Genomic DNA, 24050 nt, shown 5'->3' on the forward strand with positions numbered 1-24050 from the left:
TCGGCTAACTCTGGGCGCTGCAATTTGATCACACCACCAAGTCTGAGTTTGCACCCAGCTTTGACGGTAACAAGTCAGAGGTATTTTACTGCACTGCGTAGCTCCCGTTAAAAACCCACCAGCAACACCACCCGCGAGTGTCAGAAGACTTGCCTCTTTATGGAGGAGTAGTATTGATCAATGAAGTCCTTAGCCAAGGGGAGCAGCTGCTCTTTTGTCCTGGTGTCTTCTGGTTTCCGGACATGCTGGGTGGGTGTCATTATTGAGCCCATGCAGATCTGCTCTGTGCACGCACTGGCCTGCAAGGACGGAAGGGCCGCATATGAACCATAGATTACTGGATGCACCACTGGTTACGCTGACATGGCCAACAGGATGGGCTGCACGAACGCTGATGAAATGCCAGCTCTGGATTTGGCACAAGTGGTGATATTTCCAGTGTGGTTGCTTTCACATGTGCACTTTTTTTTGTGGCGGGGGGGAGGGAGAAGGCACTGATCTCAGGCATACGACTGAGGGATGTTCCTCACCCTGTCTGACCTACAACCGTGCCTCGGGCAAGTGAGATTCATAAGAGTCCAACCTAAATCTCTGTTACAGCTCCATGTTCACCCTCTCTCCTGCAAGCTGGTCTCCATACCATCCTTGGAGGAAACAATCGCATTGCATCCTCCTTTCTGCCAGCAGCAGGCAAATGCCTTCTTTTCAATGCTTTACATCCAGCCACTGGCAACTGCTGGGAGGTAACAGACACCCACCTCCATACCTTACTTTCCCATCTCCACACTCTATAGTAGCCCTTCCCTTACACCACACCTCCCCCTACTGTAGGGGTAAGCACCTCTGCAACATTTCCCTGCGGAATCTACAACCGATCGGCCTAGAAGTCTACCCCACAAGCCATTTCATTTACTGCTATTGCCAAGAAAAGAGAACACCGGGCTGAAAGAGGGATAATGCAGGTGGCGTTTCTAATCATCCCCACCCTCATGTTTCACCAGCATTTGAAGGTTCAGAAGAGCTGAGTTGCCTCTTTTTGATTCATTCTAGCCTAGCCCACGACAGAGCAGCTCATTGAAGACCCCATGGCAGCCCACAAGATGGGCTCACTTATTCAAAGCAACTCTAATTCTTCCAGTTAAATCGGGTTTAGAGACATTGATTTGGTCAACTACACTCAGAAAACATTGGCCAAAACAGTCAGTCCCACTCACCATGGCTGTCTTGAGTTGTAAAGTGTCATGAAGCACTGAGCCAGTCTCCCAGTTCTTGACTTTGGCAAATCGTGGGCACTTAGAAGGGCTTCCATTCACCAAGTTCTTTGTTGGGGACTGTCTGCCAGATGGTGGTGGCTGGAGGAGAGAAAAAATGATGATGTGTCAGACTATTGTTCACTGATTAGTTACAGGAGAAGTGTAGGATGCAACAGCAGATGGATCTTGGATTAATGGACTTCTTCACCTATGGAGGCCTGGATAACATAAGTGAGACTTGTGTGGTCTTGACCTACACCCTAGTGAATATTGTACACAATAAAATTACTTTCAAAGTCTGCTTTGCAGTTTCAAGTTCAGACACCTCCACTTCCATCTACGCAACCCTCCCCCATGAGCACCTTTCCTTCCAAAACCCTCCCAGAGCCTTCAAACAAGCCCCTGCACCTATAGATACCAAGGTGAAAGGATGGCAAAAAATTTACTCTGGATAGCTGCAAAGTTAACTCTGTTCAGAAGAAGCCTAACCTTGAAAGAGCAAAGAGTCACTGAAATTAATTAATAGATCATTTAGTCCATTCCCTGTCAATGTCGGATTTTCTCCCTACATTACCTTCACTAGTGGATTATCTGCCATAGTTTTAAATGCACCAAAGCCAGTGGTGGTGGGTTTGGCTTCTCTAAGGAAGGTTGTCTTAATATCTGACAATAACTCTACGGGAATGAACAGAAAGCAGGCCTCCCCAGTGTCCCTTTATGCTGGAGAAATGTAAGGCTAAGGACAAGCATCGGGAGGAAGTGAAAGGACTTCTGAATTATGTGTACTTGGACCATGCCCCTCTCACCCCCACTTCCTAAGTCTCCTTGATATCCTATGTAGATGTGTGCCAAGCCAGGATCTCGGAGGGAACCTCATTGTGCAAGACACTGCAATGAACACACTTGGCTTGCAGAGATCCTGTAGTGACACCAGGGAAAAATGAGTTCTAGTGAACTTCAGAGGAAGTCTGCTTTGGCAGACAAACTCCATGAAGATGTGAAAAGCTCCACACCAGATTGCTCCTAGAAGGGGAGATATGCCATCTTGGAATTAGATCTTTCAGCAGAGCGCAGTGTCATCACGCGGTATTACTAAGGCCTGGTTGGATGTTCCACGGAGAAAAGATCTGGTCCCAAACTGGGGCATCCTATCCAAATCCACTCAAGTTTGGGGAAAGTTTGGAGCCAGAGCAAAGCTTGGCGTCTCAAGGCATTCTCTGTAAAATAGATCTGAACTGCCGAAACTTTGGGGAAATTTGGATCTGGATCCAGACATTGAATCTGAACTTTGTGGTTCAGGTCCATCTCTGAGGTTATGTCTACACTACAAAATTATGTTGACTCAAGTTATGCAAGTCAACATACAGCCACTGCAGTAATTAAATTGCTTTTCTCATGTCCATATTATGCTCCTTGTGTCACTGGTGTACATCGTCATCGGGAGCACATGTATCGATTTAATTGTCAGTGTGGGGCATTGTGGGATGGCTTCTGAAAGCCAGCAGCGGTCAATGTAAGCAACACAGTGTCTGACACTGCATCGACCTCACTAGATCAACCTAAGTGCTATGCCTCTTGTGGATGTAGAGTTATTAAGTCGGCCCAGCGGGCAAGTTACATTGATGGCAATGACATTTTAGTGTAGAGGCTTACAGAGTTAGGTTGACGTAAGCTTCATCACGTCAACCTAATGCTGTAGTGTAGACCAGGGCTAATTTATACCAAGATTTAAAAAACAAAACTCTTCTGCATTTTTCCATATTCTTTTTATTATCAATGCAGATATTCATGCTTCTTCTCCATGATCCTGTAGAGACGCTGGAATCCTATGCTCGTGACATCTATACACATCATGAAATGGTTGCGATGGCACAAATTTGGCATTATGACCTCACTGAATGGGGGAAAGAGATCAGTTGTGATGAAGAAAGCCTGTTTTCCAACATGACTAGCTTTGCCGGTGAGCACACACTGGAAGGAAAATGATGGAACCCATATGAACAACACGTCGATTAAATATTTTAATCCGATGTTATTAGAAAGCCCTTTAAAGGATCTAGTCACTTAAGATTCATAGAATCATAGAATATCAGGGTTGGAAGAGACCCCTGAAGGTCATCTAGTCCAACCCCCTGCTCGAAGCAGGACCAATTCCCAGTTAAATCATCCCAGCCAGGGCTTTGTCAAGCCTGACCTTAAAAACTTCCAAGGAAGGAGATTCCACCACCTCCCTAGGCAACGCATTCCAGTGTTTCACAACCCTCTTAGTGAAAAAGTTTTTCCTAATATCCAATCTAAACCTCCCCCACTGCAACTTGAGACCATTACTCCTCGTTCTGTCATCTGCTACCATTGAGAACAGTCTAGAGCCATCCTCTTTGGAACCCCCTTTCAGGTAGTTGAAAGCAGCTATCAAATCCCCCCTCATTCTTCTCTTCTGCAGGCTAAACAATCCCAGCTCCCTCAGCCTCTCCTCATAAGTCATGTGTTCTAGACCCCTAATCATTTTTGTTGCCCTTCGCTGGACTCTCTCCAATTTATCCACATCCTTCTTGTAGTGTGGGGCCCAAAACTGGACACAGTACTCCAGATGAGGCCTCACCAATGTCGAATAGAGGGGGACGATCACGTCCCTCGATCTGCTCGCTATGCCCCTACTTATACATCCCAAAATGCCATTGGCCTTCTTGGCAACAAGGGCACACTGCTGACTCATATCCAGCTTCTCGTCCACTGTCACCCCTAGGTCCTTTTCCGCAGAACTGCTGCCTAGCCATTCGGTCCCTAGTCTGTAGCGGTGCATTGGATTCTTCCGTCCTAAGTGCAGGACCCTGCACTTATCCTTATTGAACCTCATCAGATTTCTTTTGGCCCAATCCTCCAATTTGTCTAGGTCCTTCTGTATCCTATCCCTCCCCTCCAGCGTATCTACCACTCCTCCCAGTTTAGTATCGTCCGCAAATTTGCTGAGAGTGCAATCCACACCATCCTCCAGATCATTTATGAAGATATTGAACAAAACCGGCCCCAGGACCGACCCCTGGGGCACTCCACTTGACACCGGCTGCCAACTAGACATGGAGCCATTGATCACTACCCGTTGAGCCCGACAATCTAGCCAGCTTTCTACCCACCCTATAGTGCATTCATCCAGCCCATACTTCCTTAACTTGCTGACAAGAATACTGTGGGAGACCGTGTCAAAAGCTTTGCTAAAGTCAAGAAACAATACATCCACTGCTTTCCCTTCATCCACAGAACCAGTAATCTCATGATAAAAGGCGATTAGATTAGTCAGGCATGACCTTCCCTTGGTGAATCCATGCTGGCTGTTCCTGATCACTTTCCTCTCATGCAAGTACTTCAAGATTGATTCCTTGAGGACCTGCTCCATGATTTTTCCAGGGACTGAGGTGAGGCTGACTGGCCTGTAGTTCCCAGGATCCTCCTTCTTCCCTTTTTTAAAGATTGGCACTACATTAGCCTTTTTCCAGTCATCCGGGACTTCCCCGGTTCGCCACGAGTTTTCAAAGATAATGGCCAATGGCTCTGCAATCACAGCCGCCAGTTCCTTTAGCACTCTCGGATGCAACTCGTCCGGCCCCATGGACTTGTGCACGTCCAGCTTTTCTAAATAGTCCCTAACCACCTCTATCTCCACAGAGGGCTGGCCATCTCTTCCCCATTTTGTGATGCCCAGCGTAGCAGTCTGGGAGCTGACCTTGTTAGTGAAAACAGAGGCAAAAAAAGCATTGAGTACATTAGCTTTTTCCACATCCTCTGTCACTAGCTTGCCTCCCTCATTCAGTAAGGGGCCCACACTTTCCTTGGCTTTCTTCTTGTTGCCAACATACCTGAAGAAACCCTTCTTGTTACTCTTGACATCTCTCGCTAGCTGCAGCTCCAGGTGCGATTTGGCCCTCCTGATTTCATTCCTACATGCCCGAGCAATATTTTTATACTCTTCCCTGGTCATATGTCCAAGCTTCCACTTCTTGTAAGCTTCTTTTTTATGTTTAAGATCCGCTAGGATTTCACCGTTAAGCCAAGCTGGTCGCCTGCCATATTTACTATTCTTTCGACTCATTGGGATGGTTTGTCCCTGTAACCTCAACAGGGATTCCTTGAAATACAGCCAGCTCTCCTGGACTCCTTTCCCCTTCAAGTTAGTCCCCCAGGGGATCCTGGCCATCTGTTCCCTGAGGGAGTCGAAGTCTGCTTTCCTGAAGTCCAGGGTCCGTATCCTGCTGCTTACCTTTCTTCCCTGCGTCAGGATCTGCGTCTCCGAGATCTAACTTTTCCTCCCTTCCACATTGAAATACAGACAAGGAAACTGCCTTCACTCTTCAGAGGGGGTCACTCACTTGACACATTTGACAGGCCAGATAGCTGTGAAGATAACTGGTGAAGGGCCCCCAGCCATCACTTGACCACCACAAGAAAAGGCTTATGTACTAAAACCCACCAGGGAAGGCAAGTCATCAGACATTCGAGCAGCATCCGCTCTTAGAGCTGCAGCAGGAATTAGAATGAGAGCTCCAACTGTCTCCTTGGGCCTCAGCCTGCTTTGCATTTCGTTGCACTATGCAGAATTCTGCTTTCTGTCGCACTGATGAAAATCCAAAGCCAACCTCCCTCTTCTCAGTGGAACAGCTCCAGCAACCGAGAACAGCATTTGCCCTGAATGTCCTGCTAGATCACTTTGCTCCATGTGAAAATGTATCTACTTTACAGAAAGGCGGAAGTGTTTAATGGAGAACAGCAAAGCCAAAGCTTCTTCCCATGCGTCTTGTTTAGGAATGCTCTGAAACCACATTGTGGCAAGTGCAGGAGTAGCCATGTATGACCTGGGTTCCTGAGGCAGGCTAGATAGCAGCAGCCACATGACCATACTGTACTAGCTCGATCCTGGGCGGCGGCAATTTCACAAAAACCTTCGACAAGTTAAGTTTTTAAAAGTGTCTTTGATGCCGGAAAATGGGGATTTTGCTACTCACTACAATGACAACAGGATCAGGCGCAGCATCTGGTACCTTCCTCCATGTGCACGTGTCGGGGGAGAAAGGTAACACCATCCAATACTACTGTATCATATTCCTTAGTTCTCATGGGCTTTGGAGTCTCTCGCTATCCCTGCTCATGCTCTGTTGGGCGGCATGTGGTCGCCTCAACTCCTGGAGTCACGTGATTAAATGATGCTTTCTGCTTTCATTGTTTTAAAGTGTGTCTCTAGCCCTCATGCATTGCAGAATACAATTTGAAAATGGGAACCCTAATGGCACAAAACCTGTAGGCAAATCAGAAGAGCCCCAACATTTATCATTTTCAAAATTTTGGATTTTTAAGCCAAGCTCATGGCTTTTGGGGGCCTGAGTCATAATTTTTGAATGCTTGGGGATGGCCACGCTGTAATCTTCTTTCCTACACACCCGCCTCCTTCAACAAAGCTCAACCATTTGTGGGCCAGCAACACTACTGCATGCCAGCTGAATTAACCGGAACTGCACCACTGAAATGCACTGAGATGCGAATTTGGCCCTTTATTTCTCTGGGGATGAATTTCCCATGAAATCCATGGGATTCATAACACTTTAATTAAAATTGACACTTGAAACCTCCCAAAATTAAGGTTTCTCCCCACCCCCACCAGACATAACACATTGCAGCGAACGAGCAAACACCTTATGCATTACTATGACATTCATGTTTCCTGACTGCAGAAAGCAGATCTTTAACCAGATCCATGGAGCTAAAGTACCCACATGTTCCCAGAGCATTATAAAGGCAGTCGTACAAATGTTCCGATCTTTAGCAGTGGCCCCAACTAAAAACCTGCTGCCAAGCACGAGTGAACTTTGGGTTATTTGAAATTTGGATCCAGCTGTTCAAGCTTGAGCCCACCTTAGATACTCTGTTCTGCTTGATGTTTTCCCTTGGGGCATTCTGTGAGGTTAGTGAAGTACTTGAAGGAGTGTGTGAGTGTGTTAGATGCAGTGGGGAAGCATATGTGAAAAGACAGCGGCAGTGATTCATTATGCCACGCTAAACAGGGAAGGATGTGTCCTCTAACGGCTTGGGAGAAAGCACCCAAAAGAGGCTCCATCGCTTGGATTGGCAATTGTGTGCGGTGCGACGGGAAAGAAACTGATGACCAGCAGAAAAATGCGAAGTGCTTTTTGCCTCTCCACTCAGCCTCATTGGTTTGCATGCTTGAAACCAAACATTACCCGGTGTTCTGTCAGGGGGGTGATATTATCACCTTTTATGTTTTAATTAGGTAGCACTGATATTAGCCACTCAGGTGTGGGACAAATGGCGAGATTAATGTAGCAGTCAGGGGCGCACATGCATTATGCAAAGGACTTTTTACAACAGAGCATGTTATCATAAGTACTAAGTGTGCAGATTAGTGATCCTTCTGTGGTTATTACATATGTATGTGCGAATGCAATCCAGCCCCCGAGCGTTTGGATTGCTTGGGTGTGTGGAAAAAACAGGGGAGTTTATCTGCTGGCACAAAGGGGCCGGACTGCAGGTATACGTACCCCACGGCCAGGGAATACCCCCGACACAAGGGGGCCTCTACTGCAGCAGCTGCCTTTCCCCTCTACAGACGGCCCTAGTGCAAAGGGCATTTCAGAGTGGGCCAAGGAGCGGTGGTTCTAGGGCAGAGCCAGGCCTAAGAAGGGAGGGGGTCTGGCTGGACTGGTCTTACTCCTTGGCAAGCAGGGTTTTAGGGACCACTGTGGCACAACTTCAGGGAGCTCGGAGAGCTGGGTCAGGGGCTGAACTTCCCCCCGTAGTTCTGGAATCAGAGATGTGCAAGTTGGGTCCTTTCTGTCCTGCACAGACCCTAGGTACCTGCCACCATTAGCATCAGTGAGTGGAGAATTGAGACTTGGGGGCACCTCATACCCACTTTGCACTAACCTAGCAAGGACATAAATGACGGGGCATGATGGGAGGTGAATCAGGCCCAATATTTTGTCTCACCAAGCAGCTGGCTGCAGCTGAAGATTGCCTCTATGTACAACCAGCTTAAAAATCAGTTGATTCTTTCAGAGACTCTTTTTATGAATAATGATTTGTTTTACACTGTTCTAGGGCCCTATAGCCCTTGGAAGCTTGAAACCAACATTCTTCTCTTTATCATACAAACAGATAGAACCCCCCCCCCCCCACCTCTTGTTATTGTAGGGTTCCTCACAAGAGCTAGTATTGACTAAAGACAGTGCACCGAGGACCCACCCCAATGAAGTCAGGGGGCATCTTTCCATTGACTTTAGTGGGTCTTGGACTGGGCTCTGACACCTTTGATCTGGGAATGGCACAGGGAAGGAATTGCATGAGTTTGCACAAAGGTCAGAAGTGAGAGTTGCTCCCAATCAGCTTCGACATTGTGCCATACAGGTATTTTGATGAGCGTTCACTCGCCTGGTGAGCTACTCAATCAAATCGAGCTTTGAAAAAAGATTGGTGCAAACTTCCTATCACTTGCGTTGGCCGAACGAGGGCCCAGTGTTGCCAGCGCTATCAAGCATGGTGCTGATTCACAGCCCTTCCCACTGAGTTCTTCCAGGGGAGGGATAGCTCAGTGGTTTGAGCTTTGGCCTGCTAAACCCAGGGTTGTGAGTTCAATCCTTGAGGGAGCCATTAAGGGCTATGGGGCAAAAATTGGGGATCGGTCCTGCTTTGAGCAGGGGGTTGGACTAGATGACTTCCTGAGGTCCCTCCCAACCCTGATATTCTATGATTCAATGGAATTGCCCATGGCAGCAAGCGCTATGCTCGGCCGTGTTCGCAGCACTGGGCCCCAAGAGACCACTCAGTCCAAGCACTTGGCTCGGCACCACATAACACTGACCATCTAAATGAACGCCTGACCCTTGGTAAGCCCCAGAGAAGCTTCAGTATCTGGGAGGAAACAGACATGGCTGTGAGGAAGACTTTGAGTGCAGACTGCAGTCAGGGTCAGCACCGGGGACGTGCATAACAAGCAGGCATGTGGCTGTGTCATGGGGTGATCCTCCGTGAGTCTCTGTCACCTTAGACACAGACCACTCTCACTCCAGGTCACCGTCACCACCACCGTGTTTATTGTAGCCTTCTAGCAGACTGTAGTACAGATACACAGGTCCCAGTCAGCTCCCCCTCTTACCTGTGGGGAGAGAGGGGGCAGTACTAGCCGCAGCCAGCTTTGCTCTCCTTCAGGTTCTCCATCCCCCTTTCCAGGGCATCCTTCCTCTCCATTTATCTGCTCCCAGGGGCTGGAGTTGCTTCCCCCTCTAATTAGCCCTCCACATGTTAATGTATCCTCTTTTAGGTCCCAATTAACCTACATTGGTGGGGAGTTGAGTGGCAGGGTGCTGAGTCAGCTCTTGTCACAGGCTGTAAGGTCCACCTTCAGATGCAACCCCTCCCGGCCCTGAACCCACACAGACCAGCCTTGCATGGCACAGCAGAAGTTCTCAGGCTGGCTGTTGCGGGGGGGCAGGGAAGGGAGGGAGAGGAGATGTGGAAGTGGTAAGCGTATGGAGAGACCAAAACTGCGAGTGGAGGAGGATGTATAACGATAGGGATAAGAAGGATAAAAGGGAAGCCTGCACATCGAGTGGAAAAAAAATGAGTTTAATAGCAGCTTAAGGCTGGGGATTGTAGCAGCACTAACATGGAGAGAAATTAAGCTCTGAACACAGAAGGTTACAAAGTGCTGATAGTCACAGACCCATGCAAGAGCTCAGCAAAGAAACAGAGAGACGGCACTTACAGGCACAGGGGAAAGGAGCAAAGCAGTAACTTGAGCTTGGCTGGGAGAGGAGTCACAGCATCTACTGACGACTAAACGGAAAGAGTGAGGTTTAAACAGGGAGGTCACTCCGGCGACCGAGTGAGGTGTGTTGTGGTTCTTGGACTCACCTCCTTGTGCCTAAATATTACAGCACATATGGCAAGATCAGCTACACTGTTATGAGAACCAGATCATCTGCAATACGGGGCTGCATTTGCGTGAGATAAGGACAGATTTTCAGACTTTACTCTGAACTGTCTGGCTTTCCTCACTCTAAACCAGCCACTGAACCTCAGGGAAGAGCTGTATTTCCTGTGTGCACGCCCCCCTAGATTGTGTGCTGGGGTGTTTCTTGTATTAATAAATATTTAAAAGCCCTTACAGTCTATTTTTAAAAATCTTTATTTTGGGACTCGACAGGGGATCTTGCCCTTAGAAAGATCATAGCAGATGTGGCGGAGCTAAAAACCAACCCATGATCATGCGATTTTGGCAGGTGTCACCCATCCTGGATAGGTTTAAACTCCAGGAACAGGTTGAGATGTTTAGAAAGGTCTCCTGGGGCCCCTTATTTCCTGGAGGCACAAGGAGATACCACACTTCTAAATCATTGTCTCCCACGATGCCTGCCTGCACTGCATCACTTCACGAAGTGCGCCCGAGGGCTCAGTGGAGAGTTAAGCTCTCCGCAAAGGTACCAAGCACCCCTGCATCTTAGTCACTTCAGTGGGAGTTAAGGGCACTTGCCACTGGTGGAAGATGCTCTGCACCTTTCAGGGTCAGGTTCTCAATGAGCAGGGAGTGCCCCAAGCGATGGAGACCCTGTGTTGTACGGACAGAGCAGCACAGAACGAGGCTATTTTAGAAAGACTTATCCAGTAGTTCGGGCACAGGACTAGGAGTCCAGACCTCTGAGTTACGTCCCTAACTCTGCTGCAGAATCCCCACGTGACAGGAGCAAGTCGTGCCCCCTCCCAGGGCTGGATAATGGCTCGGTGGAAGGACCGTGCCGATCGCAGCTATTTTACATCTTCTCCTGTATTATGAATGTTTTGGAGCACGGACCATGTCACCCTGCTTGTTAGTACAGCACCTAGCATAGTTTGGCCCTGATCCTGATCAGCACAGCAGGGCCCTGATCTGGACTGGCACTACTGGAATATAAATAATGGATATAAAAGATTAATAAGACTTGAGCTGGCGAGAGTGGTCTAACGCCAGCCCAGAGGGCAGGAGCCAATCAATATAGGTATGAAAGAAAGATAGCCTTATGTGCACGCCATCAAAAAGTGCCTGTCCTGCTGATGTTTCCTGGACGGGAAGTGGGGGAGGAGGTCAGGCCCTTGGTTTCAGGAAGTGACTGAGCTGAGCAGGGGCAATACTGGTTTTGCTGGACTTCTTCATTTGAATGTTCATCTGTTTTTCCCTTTGGAAAGTGTTCTTTGACGCATGGCCGACCGTGAATTACAGCTGGGGGAACCTCGGGAATGGGATGGTCTGAGCACAGGGCTGGGTGCCAGGAACTGCCAAGTTCTAGCCCTGCCTCTGACACTGGTCCCATCTGAGAACTGCATATGGCCCAATAAGTCCAGAAGCCAAATTCCACACCACAGAATTCATAGAATATCAGGGTTGGAAGGGACCCTCAGGAGGTCATCTAGTCCAACCCCCTGCTCAAAGCAGGACCAATCCCCAGTTTTTGCTCTGGATCCCTAAATGGCAAGGTGGTGTGAGAAGCAACGAATGGTTGCAAAGTGCTAGGAGATGAAAAGCATGTTTTGAGCATTGGCCTGCTAAACTGAGGGTTGTGAGTTCAATCCTTGAGGGGGCCGTTTAGGGATCTGGGGCAAAAATTGGCGATTGGTCCTGCTTTGAGCAGGGGGTTGAACTAGATGACCTCCTGAGGTCCCTTCCAACCCTGAAATTCTATGAAATACTATCTGAAGTGCTACATCAAATTATATGAATGCAATGAGAAACATGCTTCACACCACTAAGGGCTTTGCTGGCAAGATGCCTGTTGTTAAGAACGTGCCATCCCTTTCGGCTCTTTTCTTGTCCCGCTCTGGACACTGATTGGAACAATGGGGAATCCTCAGCTCTGCTGAGGACTGGACTGGACCCAGCTCTTCTGCCACTTATGCTCTACACACCGAGGAGAACGTTCGACAGCGACTCCTACCCAGTGCAAGCTGCAGCCCTACCGTCAGCAATGGGATCCCATCAGCTACATGGCTTCTGGACTGAACGGGCCAGACTTAGCTCGCAGCTGCACAAGTGCGATCCCATTGCAGCAAATGGGGTTGCTCTGGAGTAACCGGGCCACACCGTCGAGATTGGGCCTGTGCGGTCACTTGCTCAGAGAAGGGCTTGAGCATTGCACCTTGGAGCATGGAAAATGCTGCTCCTATGGGGACCCGACCCAAAGGAGCGATTCAGGCTTCAGTGACCTCCTCCTATGCTACCTTATACCCAGAAGACAGACCACGTGTGACTGTGGCTTTACGAGAAAGGAGACTTGCATTGGCTGCTGTCAGCTGAGGTATAAAAGCCCACTGCTCTCAGGGCACACCCCACGCCCCACCCTGCTGAGCTCCTCGTCTCCCATGGAAATCAATGGCTTTTGAGGGAGCAGGATCAGTCCCTGCATGTGCTCCCTTCCCACATGGAGCAGCCATTACAAGCGGATTGCAGCAAGACTTATGCTTCTACACCAGCTCCCATCCCCCCCAATCACCCCACAAGACATAGGCACCTACCTGCTCCTTTTCCAAGTAGGGGTTGTTCAGGACGATGGGCGTGTCACTCTTCCCCCACAGGTCATTGAAAACTCGGTCATTTTCCACACCGGCTGGTGCAGGTTTCTGGGACTTGTCCACTTCCCTGAAACTGAGGGTGGGCAATATTAGTCATTTAGTTCCCAAAGCCACATGCAGCTTGTTCCCCGTCAGAGCCCTCAGACTGCTCAGCCTTAGAGCAAAACTTCCCTGCCTACCGCATGGGGAACGAACCGGAGCTGGGGTGCACCCAGCAGGCAACCATTGCTACCCTTTGCCAATTGCTTAGCTACAGGGCTGGCTCTGGGCAGCTTCCCGCAGGATTGAAAACTTGCAAGAGTTTGAAGGGGCGGGGTTGAGGGGAGGAATTGAAAACTCCCCACACTGGCAAAGGATCACCCTGTGTTAGCGTGACAACAAACAATGGGAGTTTTGCCATGTAAAAAATCCAGTTCCTAAAATTGGCAGGAAGCTGAAGTCCTCACTAGGCCAAGGTAGTGAAGTGATAATCATCCAGTTTACACCTTTGCACTCCCGGGAAGGCGTATTCCTAACCCTATCATTCGCTACGCCAAGTGCTACCACTCCCAACCCCAGCCACCGTGAGAACCAATAAAGAGTGGACAACCTTTAGCCAGACCTCATTTTAAGTTATATATACAATGCTCTCTGCCCCATGCTGTCCAATGGAATAAGAACAAAGAGCATAATCGAAGTGCTCTTAATACACAAATGCATCAAAACAAATTAGGGGCCCTAGTTTATAAACAGGATTGGAAAGAAAGGGGATATAATATCGGGCTGATGGCGGTTATTCTAAAATAGCTTTGTTGGGGTGGGGGGAACTTGTCGCTTAAGTGGAACGTAAGTGGAAAGCAACAAACTGACATGGCTCTCAGGGAGGTGAGTTTGAGGCTTTCAGAGCCTGATCTTGCAAATACTTGTGCATGTAAGTAACTTTACACAGTGAATTCCACTGAAGTGAGACTGCTCACATGTGTAAAATTACTCGTGTTTCCAGGACTGGAGGATTAATGTGCTAAGAGACAAGTACTGCAAGAAAAAGAACATTGCAATTGTTACCCGTGCTGGATCAGACTTAATTTAAGACGGACACAAAGAAATACTGGTTTTGTTTAAAAAAAAAAAAAGAAACAAAAAAAACCCACAATGCAGAATTGACTTGTGGAACTTGCCACCACAAGATATCATTGAGGATAATTATTTAGTAGGCTCCAATAAGGTGTCTAAGCGTTACTGCAATAGGAATACTAAAACAAAGATAATGAAGAATTAGATAGTTATATGAGTTATAAGAATATAATCCAGTCAAACCAGCTAGGATAAAAATGTACAAATGACATCAGCTCTCATGATTTAGGACAGAACCCAGCTGTTTACAGCCCAGGGTTGGGAAGACATTTCTTCCGTAAGAATGCTATTATTTAGTTGCCCACTGTTACAGTTTTATAAACGACTGGACTATTGTTCTAATCCGCTCTGGCAATTCCTTTCTTTCTCCATAGGACTGATCTGTATTCCCCTGACAACATTGAGCACTGAAAAACTATTGCTGTTGCAAATCTGGGGCCTCATCCAAAGCCTACTGCAGTCAGCGAGAGCCTTCCCATTGACTTTACTGGGCTTGGGATTCGGCCCCTCATCAGGAATGAGGCACTCAAAATGTAATGTGAATAGGTGCCCTGATCACGAAGCCACTTGCAGCTTAAAAAGAAGGGAAACGCCTCGAGCAAATTAACTTTCAGGAGGTTTTCCCCATGCATGTGGCTTTTGGGATACAGGAAGTAAAGCAGCTTTCAGTTTAATTCTTTGTATTCCAACTGCTCCAGAAGTTCCTAGTTCATTTATGGAATGAAGTTGAGCCCTCCAGCAGCCAAGATGTTACACCACATCCCGGGACTATTTTCTAAACACCGGGTAGCCTTTGGGTAAAAGCCTCCACTTTATATTTCCAACAGAATTCAAGCCCAACATGGGGTTGGATTTTTAATTGAAATTCCCATCTGTCATCTCTTCAAGGACGGAATTGTTCTTTTGCTAACTTGGCTTTTACGCACATGTGAAAGGGTTTTGATCAGATAAAATAACCTCACCCACCATTAATCTGGTCCATTCAAAGTCAAAGACCAGCGTAAAAGGATGCGTACGTGCAACATGCAGAATATCGCATGCACCAAACGCACTGCGAACATTCTGCATTGGGCTGTTGCCACGCCTGCCAGCCAGGCTGGGGCCCCGCTCCTGAGGCAGTTTACACCTATTGGGCCATGCCACAAACCCCTCTGGGGCTGTACAGAAGAGCTGGTATCGCAGGAAGAGAATACAACAACTCTTCAGAGTAGGGACTGAGCTTTGGTAGTTATATGGCCCCCCCATTACTGTACTATCCAAACACCCTTCTGGGTGTTAGTGTATTTACCTTCACAATACCCCCGTGAGGCAGGGCAAGGCTGTTATCCCATTGTAAAGATGGGAAACTGAGGCACAGAGAGGCTAAGTGACTCACCCAAGGTCACACAGGAAGTCAAGCTGAGCCAGGAATTGAACCCAGATGATCTTTTGAGTCCCAGGCTAGTGCCCCTAACCACTGGACCATACTTCCTTTTATTCTCTGTTTGTTAGCACAATCAAGCCCTATTAGTCTTACTGATGCCTCCAAGGCTATTATTATTATTTATTTGTATGCATGTCGCACCAAGACCACACAGAGGTTTTTGGGGGACCTAGGGCAAAATCTGAAACCGAGGGCTCCCCCCCTTCCAAAATTACTACCATAGAATATCAGGGTTGGAAGGGACCTCAGGAGGTCATCTAGTCCAACCCCCTGCTCAAAAGCAGGACCCATCCCCAATTAAATCATCCCAGCCAGGGCTTTGTCAAGCCTGACCTTAAAAACTTCTAAGGAAGGAGATTCCACCACTTCCTTAGGCAACGCATTCCAGTGTTTCACCACCCCCCTAGTGAAAAAGTTTTTCCTAATATCCAACCTAAACCTCCCCCACTGCAACTTGAGACCATTACTCCTTGTCATGTCCTCTTCCACCACTGAGAATAGTCTAGAACCATCCTCTCTGGAACCACCTCTCACGTAGTTGAAAACAGCTATCAAATCCCCCCTCATTCTTCTCTTCCGCAGACTAAACAATCCTAGTTCCCTCAGCCTCTCCTCATAAGTCATGTATTCCAGACCCCTAATCATTTTTATTGCCCTTCGCTGGACTCTTTCCAATTTATCCACATCCTTCTTGTAGTGTGGGGCCCAAAACTGGACACAGTACTCCAGATGAGGCCTCACCAATGTCGGATAGAGGGGGACGATCACGTCCCTTGATCTGCTCGCTATGCCCCTATTTATACATCCCAAAATGCCATTGGCCTTTTTGGCAACAAGGGCACACTGCTGACTCATATCCAGCTTCTCGTCCACTGTCACCCCTAGGTCCTTTTCCGCAGAACTGCGGCCTAGCCATTCGGTCCCTAGTCTGTAGCTGTGCATTCGGTTCTTCCGTCCTAAGTGCAGGGCCCTGCACTTATCCTTATTGAACCTCATCAGATTTCTTTTGGCCCAATCCTCCAATTTGTCTAGGGCCTCTGTATCCTATCCCTGCCCTCCAGCGTATCTACCACTCCTTCCAGTTTAGTATCATCCGCAAATTTGCTGAGAGTGCAATCCACACCATCCTCCAGATCATTTATGAAGATATTGAACAAAACCGGCCCCAGGACCGACCCCTGGGGCACTCCACTTGACACCGGCTGCCAACTAGACATGGAGCCATTGATCACTACCCGTTGAGCCCGACAATCTAGCCAACTTTCTACCCACCTTATAGTGCATTCATCCAGCCCATACTTCTTTAACTTGCTGACAAGAATACTGTGGGAGACCGTGTCAAAAGCTTTGCTAAAGTCAAGATACAATACATCCACTGCTTTCCCTTCATCCACAGAACCAGTAATCTCATCATAGAAGGCGATTAGATTAGTCAGGCATGACCTTCCCTTGGTGAATCCATGCTGACTGTTCCTGATCACTTTCCTCCCATGTAAGTGCTTCAGGATTGATTCTTTGAGGACCTGCTCCATGATTTTTCCGGGGACTGAAGTGAGGCTGACTGGCCTGTAGTTCCCAGGATCCTCCTTCTTCCCTTTTTTAAAGATGGGCACTACATTAGCCTTTTTCCAGTCATCCAGGACTTCCCCCGTTCGCCACGAGTTTTCAAAGATAATGGCCAATGGCTCTGCAATTACAGCCGCCAGTTCCTTTAGCACTCTTGGATGCAACTCGTCCGGCCCCATGGACTTGTGCACGTCCAGCTTTTCTAAATAGTCCCTAACCACCTCTTTCTCCACAGAGGGCTGGCCATCTATTCCCCCTGTTGTGATGCCCAGCGCAGCAGTCTGGGAGCTGACCTTGTTCGTGAAGACAGAGGCAAAAAAAGCATTACGTACATTAGCTTTTTCCACATCCTCTGTCACTAGGTTGCCTCCCTCATTCATTAAGGGGCCCACACTTTCCTTGGCTTTCTTCTTGTTGCCAACATACCTGAAGAAACCCTTCTTGTTACTCTTGACATCTCTCGCTAGCTGCAGCTCCAGGTGCTATTTGGCCCTCCTGATTTCATTCCTACATGCCCGAGCAATATTTTTATACTCTTCCCTGGTCATATGTCCAACCTTCCACTTCTTGTAAGCTTCTTTTTTATGCTTAAGATCCGCTAGGATCTCACCGTTAAGCCAAGCTGGTCGCCTGCCATATTTACTATTCTTTCGACACATCGGGATGGTTTGTCCCTGTAACCTCAACAGGGATTCCTTGAAATACAGCCAGCTCTCCTGGACTCCTTTCCCCTTCATGTTAGTCCCCCAGGGGATCCTACCCATCCGTTCCCTGAGGGAGTCGAAGTCTGCTTTCCTGAAGTCCAGGGTCCGTATCCTGCTGCTTACCTTTCTTCCCTGTGTCAGGATCCTGAACTCAACCAACTCATGGTCACTGCCTCCCAGATTCCCATCCACTTTTGCTTCCCCTACTAATTCTTCCCGGTTTGTGAGCAGCAGGTCAAGAAAAGCTCCCCCCCCAGTTGGCTCCTCTAGCACCTGCACCAGGAAATTGTCCCCTATGCTTTCCAAAAACTTCCTGGATTGTCTGTGCACCGCTGTATTGCTCTCCCAGCAGATATCAGGAAAATTAAAGTCACCCATGAGAACCAGGGCATGCGATCTAGTAGCTTCCACGAGCTGCCAGAAGAAAGCCTCATCCACCTCATCCCCCTGGTCCGGTGGTCTATAGCAGACTCCCACCACTCCATCACCCCTGTTGCTCACACTTCTAAACTTAATCCAGAGACACTCAGGTTTTTCTGCAGTTTCGTACCGGAGCTCTGAGCAGTCATACTGCTCCCTTACATACAGTGCTACTCCCCCACCTTTTCTGCCCTGTCTGTCCTTCCTGAACAGTTTATAACCATCCATGACAGTACTCCAGTCATGTGAGTTATCCCACCAAGTCCCTTGCGGCGGCGAACCAGCTGAGCAGCAGGGGACAGCAGAGCAGCACACAGCAGGAGTTTGCCTGGGTTTGGTGAGTATCCGAGTGCGTGTTTGCTGAGTAAGTATCTGAGTATGTGTTTGCTGGGAGGGCAGCGTGAGAGCCTGAGCGAGTGCCTGATTGGCTGGTAGCCTGGGCAGCTAATCTTTCATTACTACCTTGGTAATGAAGGATTTCAAAAAGAATACTCCCCACTGAAATCAAGAAACCAAGGGTGCAAAACCAATTAGAGGGGAGGCCTGGGGAAAGCGGGGCACCGGGGAGTAAGCACGCCCTGTATTCACTCCACAGTGGCAACTCCTGTCCTTGCAGGGCTGGGTATTGCAACCTGGTGCATGGGATCGCAGCGCAACTCAGGTTTGGCCAGGCTGCCCTTCCCTCAAATTCAACTTGGGGGCCCTTTCAAATGGGAGACCTGGGGCAAACTGCTCCTTTTGTCCTCCATCCCTTGCCGGGCAGCCCTGGGTTGCACCAATGAGGTCCCAACCGGAACTGGGACCCCATTGAACTAGGTACTGTAAGGACACCTAGGCCAGGTCTACGCTACATACTTAATTGGGTAGAACTACATTGCTCAGGGGTGTGGGAGGGGAAACAGAGGCACAGGAAAGTCAAGGAACTTGCCTAAGGGCACACAGCAGGTCAGTTGCAGAGCAGTGGATACTACCCAGGGCTGGAAAGCTGCCCCACTGAAGTCAAGGGGAGTTTTGCCATTGACTTCTCTGGTACCAGATCTTCTGAGTCCCAGTCCATTCACCTTTTCGGTCTACTGAGTTTGCTTGGCAGTAGGAGTTCTCGAACTTCCCTTGCAATGACAAGAGAGAGAACTGACTGCTCTGATTCCTGGCAGCTCATTTGGATGAGCCAATAAGAGCTTGGAAGTCTAATGTTTTGCACCGATGCCGTAAGTAACACCTAGTGCAGAAAGCAGAAGGGTAGGATGCTGTTGGGAACAGGCAGAATGCAGCCAAAACCCTCTGTGAGCTCTCTGTGCTGAGGAGGAGAGAGAGTGTGTGTTCTTCTCGGCTATGCAAGAGAAATAGGTTTCTTTTCCCACCTCACTTTGCCCTGGGGCACTGCTTTCAGCTTTCCTCTGGCCGAATCACCCACCACCATCAATAATATGGGCCACAGGGAAGTTGGTAACTGACTCTCCTTCACTCTCTCTCTCTGGGTCTTCCACATTCTCAGGTGGAGTTTCCGGCTGTGGGGAATATTTCCAGCTGAGAAGGAGTTGCCACCCTCGGCTCCAGTGACAACCAGCCGTGCCAGGTAGCGGCTTACGGTCTGCAGTGCTGAAGAACCGACTCCCCAGTCTTTCCTCTCCATTACCTGGGGTCAGACCAATGTTGACGTGCTTTTCTACACAATCAGGCCAAAGGATCTCAAAGCATTTTACACACCAGCAGAAAGAGGCGATCTCATGCTGCCCAGAGCAATGAAATGCAACCGCCCGTGGGGCTGAGGAATTTTGCTAAGATTTTGGATTCACAAATAAGTAACTGCGGTGGCTGCGTTTAGAAGTTTGTGAGCCGTATCTTTGTATTTAATAAGAGTTTGTTAAAGGTACTGAATAGATTCTGAACATGCCCTTCACTAGTTGGTGTTAGAGGAGAACAGACATCGGGCCAAACCCTAAAGCCTTTACTGACACAAAACGCCGTTTGTCATTGGTCGGGGTTTGGCCAGGTTCAGAAACCGCATCATAGAATGTTCTCCCCAGCTGGGTTTCCAATGCACAAAGAGCAACCAGAAGATCTGGTCAGCATGAAATGTCTTATTATAGATTAAGTAAGTCAGCACACAAAAAGGACAAAAGTAAGATCTCCATGAAAGAGCTAAGAGAGAGCGAGAGAAGAGTCCTTGGAGACTCAAAGGGGCAGAACAAATAAAACAAAAGAGAGAAACAGTCATATCACTGCAACACCGCATCAGTCAAGGAATTCTCCTCGGGTATCAGTCAAGGTCTTTTTCCCTGTGGGGACATCCAATAAATATATGCTCAGTCCTGCTGGAACATGAGTTGCAGGGTGCGGTGATCTTGTGGCTTCCTGTCAGCATCTCCACCTGCCTTAAACTTGGGTTAGGGTTGCTACACTGCATTCTATTTACATTCCTGTGATGGGTATGTTCCATATAATTACTGGTGCCTGGTGACTTACTGGCTGTACATTCTCCTCTCCGCAGCCCAGTCATCAGGCCGCGAGCAGAACAAATGCTGGCTGCCACGAACAGGAGCAGCTGGCTGCTCTTCTCTTTAAAGACAATGGTTCAACATACCCAAAGTTTCCACCTTTGGTTACCCTCTTCACTCCCCTTAGGATCCTAAGAGTTCTGTATGCTCAGGGGACGTATTCCTGTGTTGTTTCCTGGGGAACCGAGACCTTACATATTCTCAAGTGTCCCTTATTTTTGGTCAGTGAATCATCATGAGCTGTATCAGCCCCAGGGCTAAAGCCTGGACTCAATTAAGTAAAGAAGAGCTTTGCCATGGACCTCAGTAAGAGCAGCCATAGGTTCCTGGGAGGTAAATCAAGCCTCTCGCTCAGCCACATGACACAACATCAGGGTGTGCTCCAATTTTTCCCTCCCTGGCAATTTAATGATGCTGCTATGAAGTATTTTACAGAGAGTTTTATCATTTGAAAGGACTCTTCAAACAGGATCTAATTAATGGGGAAATGGAGGCACCAAGAGGTCAAATGATTTGTCCAAAGCCACTTGGTGAATCAACAGCAGAGTCTGGAATAGAACCCAGGTGTCCTGATGACTCACCCATATCAATAGAGCACATGATCTCCCAGCTTGCAGGAGACTGCACAGAGTACCTTAAACACATCAGACAGCACACTGAAGTCATTCCCGTCTTTGACACAGAGCTGCAGCTGGATAGACCCCCGCATGCAATGCTCCCTTTTTGGGCACAGCAGCCTGGCTGCAATGCTGCCTGCTGGCAGAACATCTGCCCTAAAGAGGACAACCCACACTGTAGAATGTATCAGGCCATGTGGACCCACGCACAGGATTTTGGATACCCCTACTCCAGTGGGTTTCTCAACTATTAAGCAGGTTGGACATTTGAATAGATGGAATTCAAGGCACAAAAACAAATGTAACCGCTCAGGGAAAAAACACTACAGCATCTTGTAAGACTAGTCCTAAGCAGTCTGCCTTTTTAGGGCTGGTCGGTGAAACGTCAACAGAACACTGCTCGGTCAGATTGTGTGGTTCCATCAAAATCAAAACACTTTACGAACGTGGGTAATTTAGACTGGCATTTAGTTTTAGAGGAAAAGCCATTCTGACAACCTCAAAACATCCCGTTTCAACACTTCCAGAAAGAAGTGTTTCCATTTTTTGTTTGTAATTTTTTTAAAAAAAAGTGTTTAGAATATTATGTATATCATAGTACAAAATGAAAAAGTCAGAATCTGAATGTTTTGACTGCCCCCAAATGAATTTTTTCCCCCCAGAATTTTCCTTCATGAAGAATTTTTAAAATGTTGCATGTCATTCAGTTACAGAATGTAGCCAGATTTCTCAATCCTTTGTAAAACAACTTCCATCCTCCACACCAGTCTACCTCTTACGATGGTGTTACTCTTCTTTAGGCCTTTACTGCCTAAAACTACCATCTTTCTATCTAACTACGGGTGACTGGATGGCATCTAATAACTGAGGCATCTTCCCAGGTGAATACAGACCAAGGACGCTTAGGACGCAATTTAGTCACCTCCTGCCAGGTGCAGTCTTAGTGACTTCTTGTATCGCTTACGTAACCCACACACCTCCTGGGTGTGGTGTTCTGTCCCATCTAGTGGCACCAAGACCACTTAGAACCCGGGGGGCCAATCTGAGCCTGAGAAGGAGCCAGAATTTACCAATGTACATTGCCAAAGAGCCACAGTAATTCGTCAGCAGCCTCCCCATCAGCTCCCTGCGCCTCCTGCCCACCGGCAGCCCCGCCAATCAGCGCCTCCCCATTCCTACCCGCACCTCCTGATCAGCTGTTCGTGGCTTGCAGGAGGCTGGGAGGGGGAGTGGGAGGAGCAAGGGCATAGCAGGCACAGGGGAAGAGGTGGAGTGGGGGCAGAGCCAGGGGCTGAGCAGTGAGCATCCCCCGGCACATTGGAAAGTTGGCACCTGTAGCTCCAGCCCCGGAGTCGGTGCCTAGACAAGGAGCCGCATATTAACTTCTGAAGAGCCGCGTGTGGCTCTGGAGCCACAGGTTGGCCACCCCTGGCTTAGAGAGAGCTCCATGAGTCCGCTCTACAGCCCGAGCTAAAGGCCATGTGGCTTTTAGCTCATGCAATAGAGGCTTCAGGGGTCCCAGGTTCAATCCCGCTTGCTGACGATCAGGGTCTGTTGGTGTCAAAACCCTGAGGTCCTTACTCACTTTTTACTCAGGAAGAACATTCACTGATTTCAGAGGGAGACCGTCTTGAGTAAGACCCTCATTACTTGACCCATTATTAATGAACTCCACATTTGCGCCATTCCTTTCCTGCTAAAGAATCTCCAAAGCTCCGCAAAAGGGAACTGGCTTCATCCTGAAATGCCACCATCTCTGGACTACGGAGCAACTGTCGCTTAACAACATGTGCAATAAGAAAAGGAGTACTTGTGGCATTCCTTCTCGTTTTGCAGATACAGACTAACATGGCTGCTACTCTGAAACATGTGCAATGTTACACAATGGTTCAGGAAGAGAACAACATGGCACCCAGTTACTAATTGTGTTCTGCCTACCTAATTCCCTCCTGCCTTTGTAACACTAGACTCTAGCTGAGACTAACACCTTCATTCTGAGACTAAGTGCCACCGGATGGTTAGTGACCATGAGTGGTCGGCACCTCAGCTTTAGCTCTTCTCCAAAAGATGGCCTCTTTAACATCACAGTGCCCCCTTAACGCCACATGGAGGCATATGTTCAGTACTGACCTCGGACGAAAGAGCAAACATCAGCACCTGCAATAATTGGGATTCACCTGGAGATCTCCCATTCCCACTCTGACTAGGGCCAACTGGAGATCTGAAGAGGTCACAGCCCATGGTGTCACAGCTGCACTTAACCACTGTCTAATTCTTCCAAGGGTTACTCATTTTATAGGCATTTCAATGGGGTCTGCCACTACAGAATCTGTCCAGTCTCCCTGGGTTTTCTGTGCTTGTCCCTCTCTCCATATGATCAGGCCTCCCCAGTGCACCAGCTCTGTTTTAGACTGAGCAGATAGCACAGGACATGAGTTGACCATCTTCAGCCCAATGTAGTGGTGGGTAGGGACTGGGGTGACTGTCCCACATCTCTCTCGAGGGTGAAACCACTCTTTGACCCACAGAGCTGCTTTCTGCCAGTTTCCCTGCAGAGTTTCTGCTCTTCTATGTCGGTCTAAAACCTCTAGCATGACCGCGCCCCAGGATTTGACCCCCAATGCAGTGAATTATGCCACTGCCCTTTTCGTTTTTACAGGACTTCATGCTCCCTCTCAGCCTTATACTAGCCTCCGAGTGAAGCCTGTGCCAGAGTTTTTCTCCAGAGACCCACTTTAAAGCGACCCAAGGATGCTAGTGTGCTCCTTGAGGTGTAGTTAAACACTAACTTCTTCAGGGCCACTAATTCTTGCTGGTTTTTGGGATAGCTGCTTAGGACAGATTCCACTGAG

General features: G+C 48.3%; 1 protein-coding gene across 2 annotated transcripts in view; it reads right to left on the minus strand.

The window, feature by feature from the left end:
* The window catches only part of NOS1 (nitric oxide synthase 1), a 60689-nt gene that overhangs the window by 33342 nt on the left and 3297 nt on the right, over positions 1 to 24050 (minus strand). Inside the window, exons 2-4 of one of the 2 annotated variants that reach the window (XM_077834803.1) lie at positions 12801 to 12924; positions 1215 to 1352; positions 154 to 299 (exon numbers count right to left, since the gene is read on the minus strand). In XM_077834803.1, coding sequence (XP_077690929.1) covers positions 154 to 299; positions 1215 to 1352; positions 12801 to 12924 — 408 coding nt within the window. Of the gene's footprint in view, positions 1 to 153; positions 300 to 1214; positions 1353 to 12800; positions 12931 to 24050 lie in introns of both variants that reach the window. The other variant, XM_077834802.1, reaches the window with a different exon arrangement.

Source organism: Eretmochelys imbricata, chromosome 15, assembly GCF_965152235.1.
Source record: "Eretmochelys imbricata isolate rEreImb1 chromosome 15, rEreImb1.hap1, whole genome shotgun sequence".
Classification (NCBI taxonomy): Eukaryota; Metazoa; Chordata; order Testudines; family Cheloniidae; genus Eretmochelys; species Eretmochelys imbricata.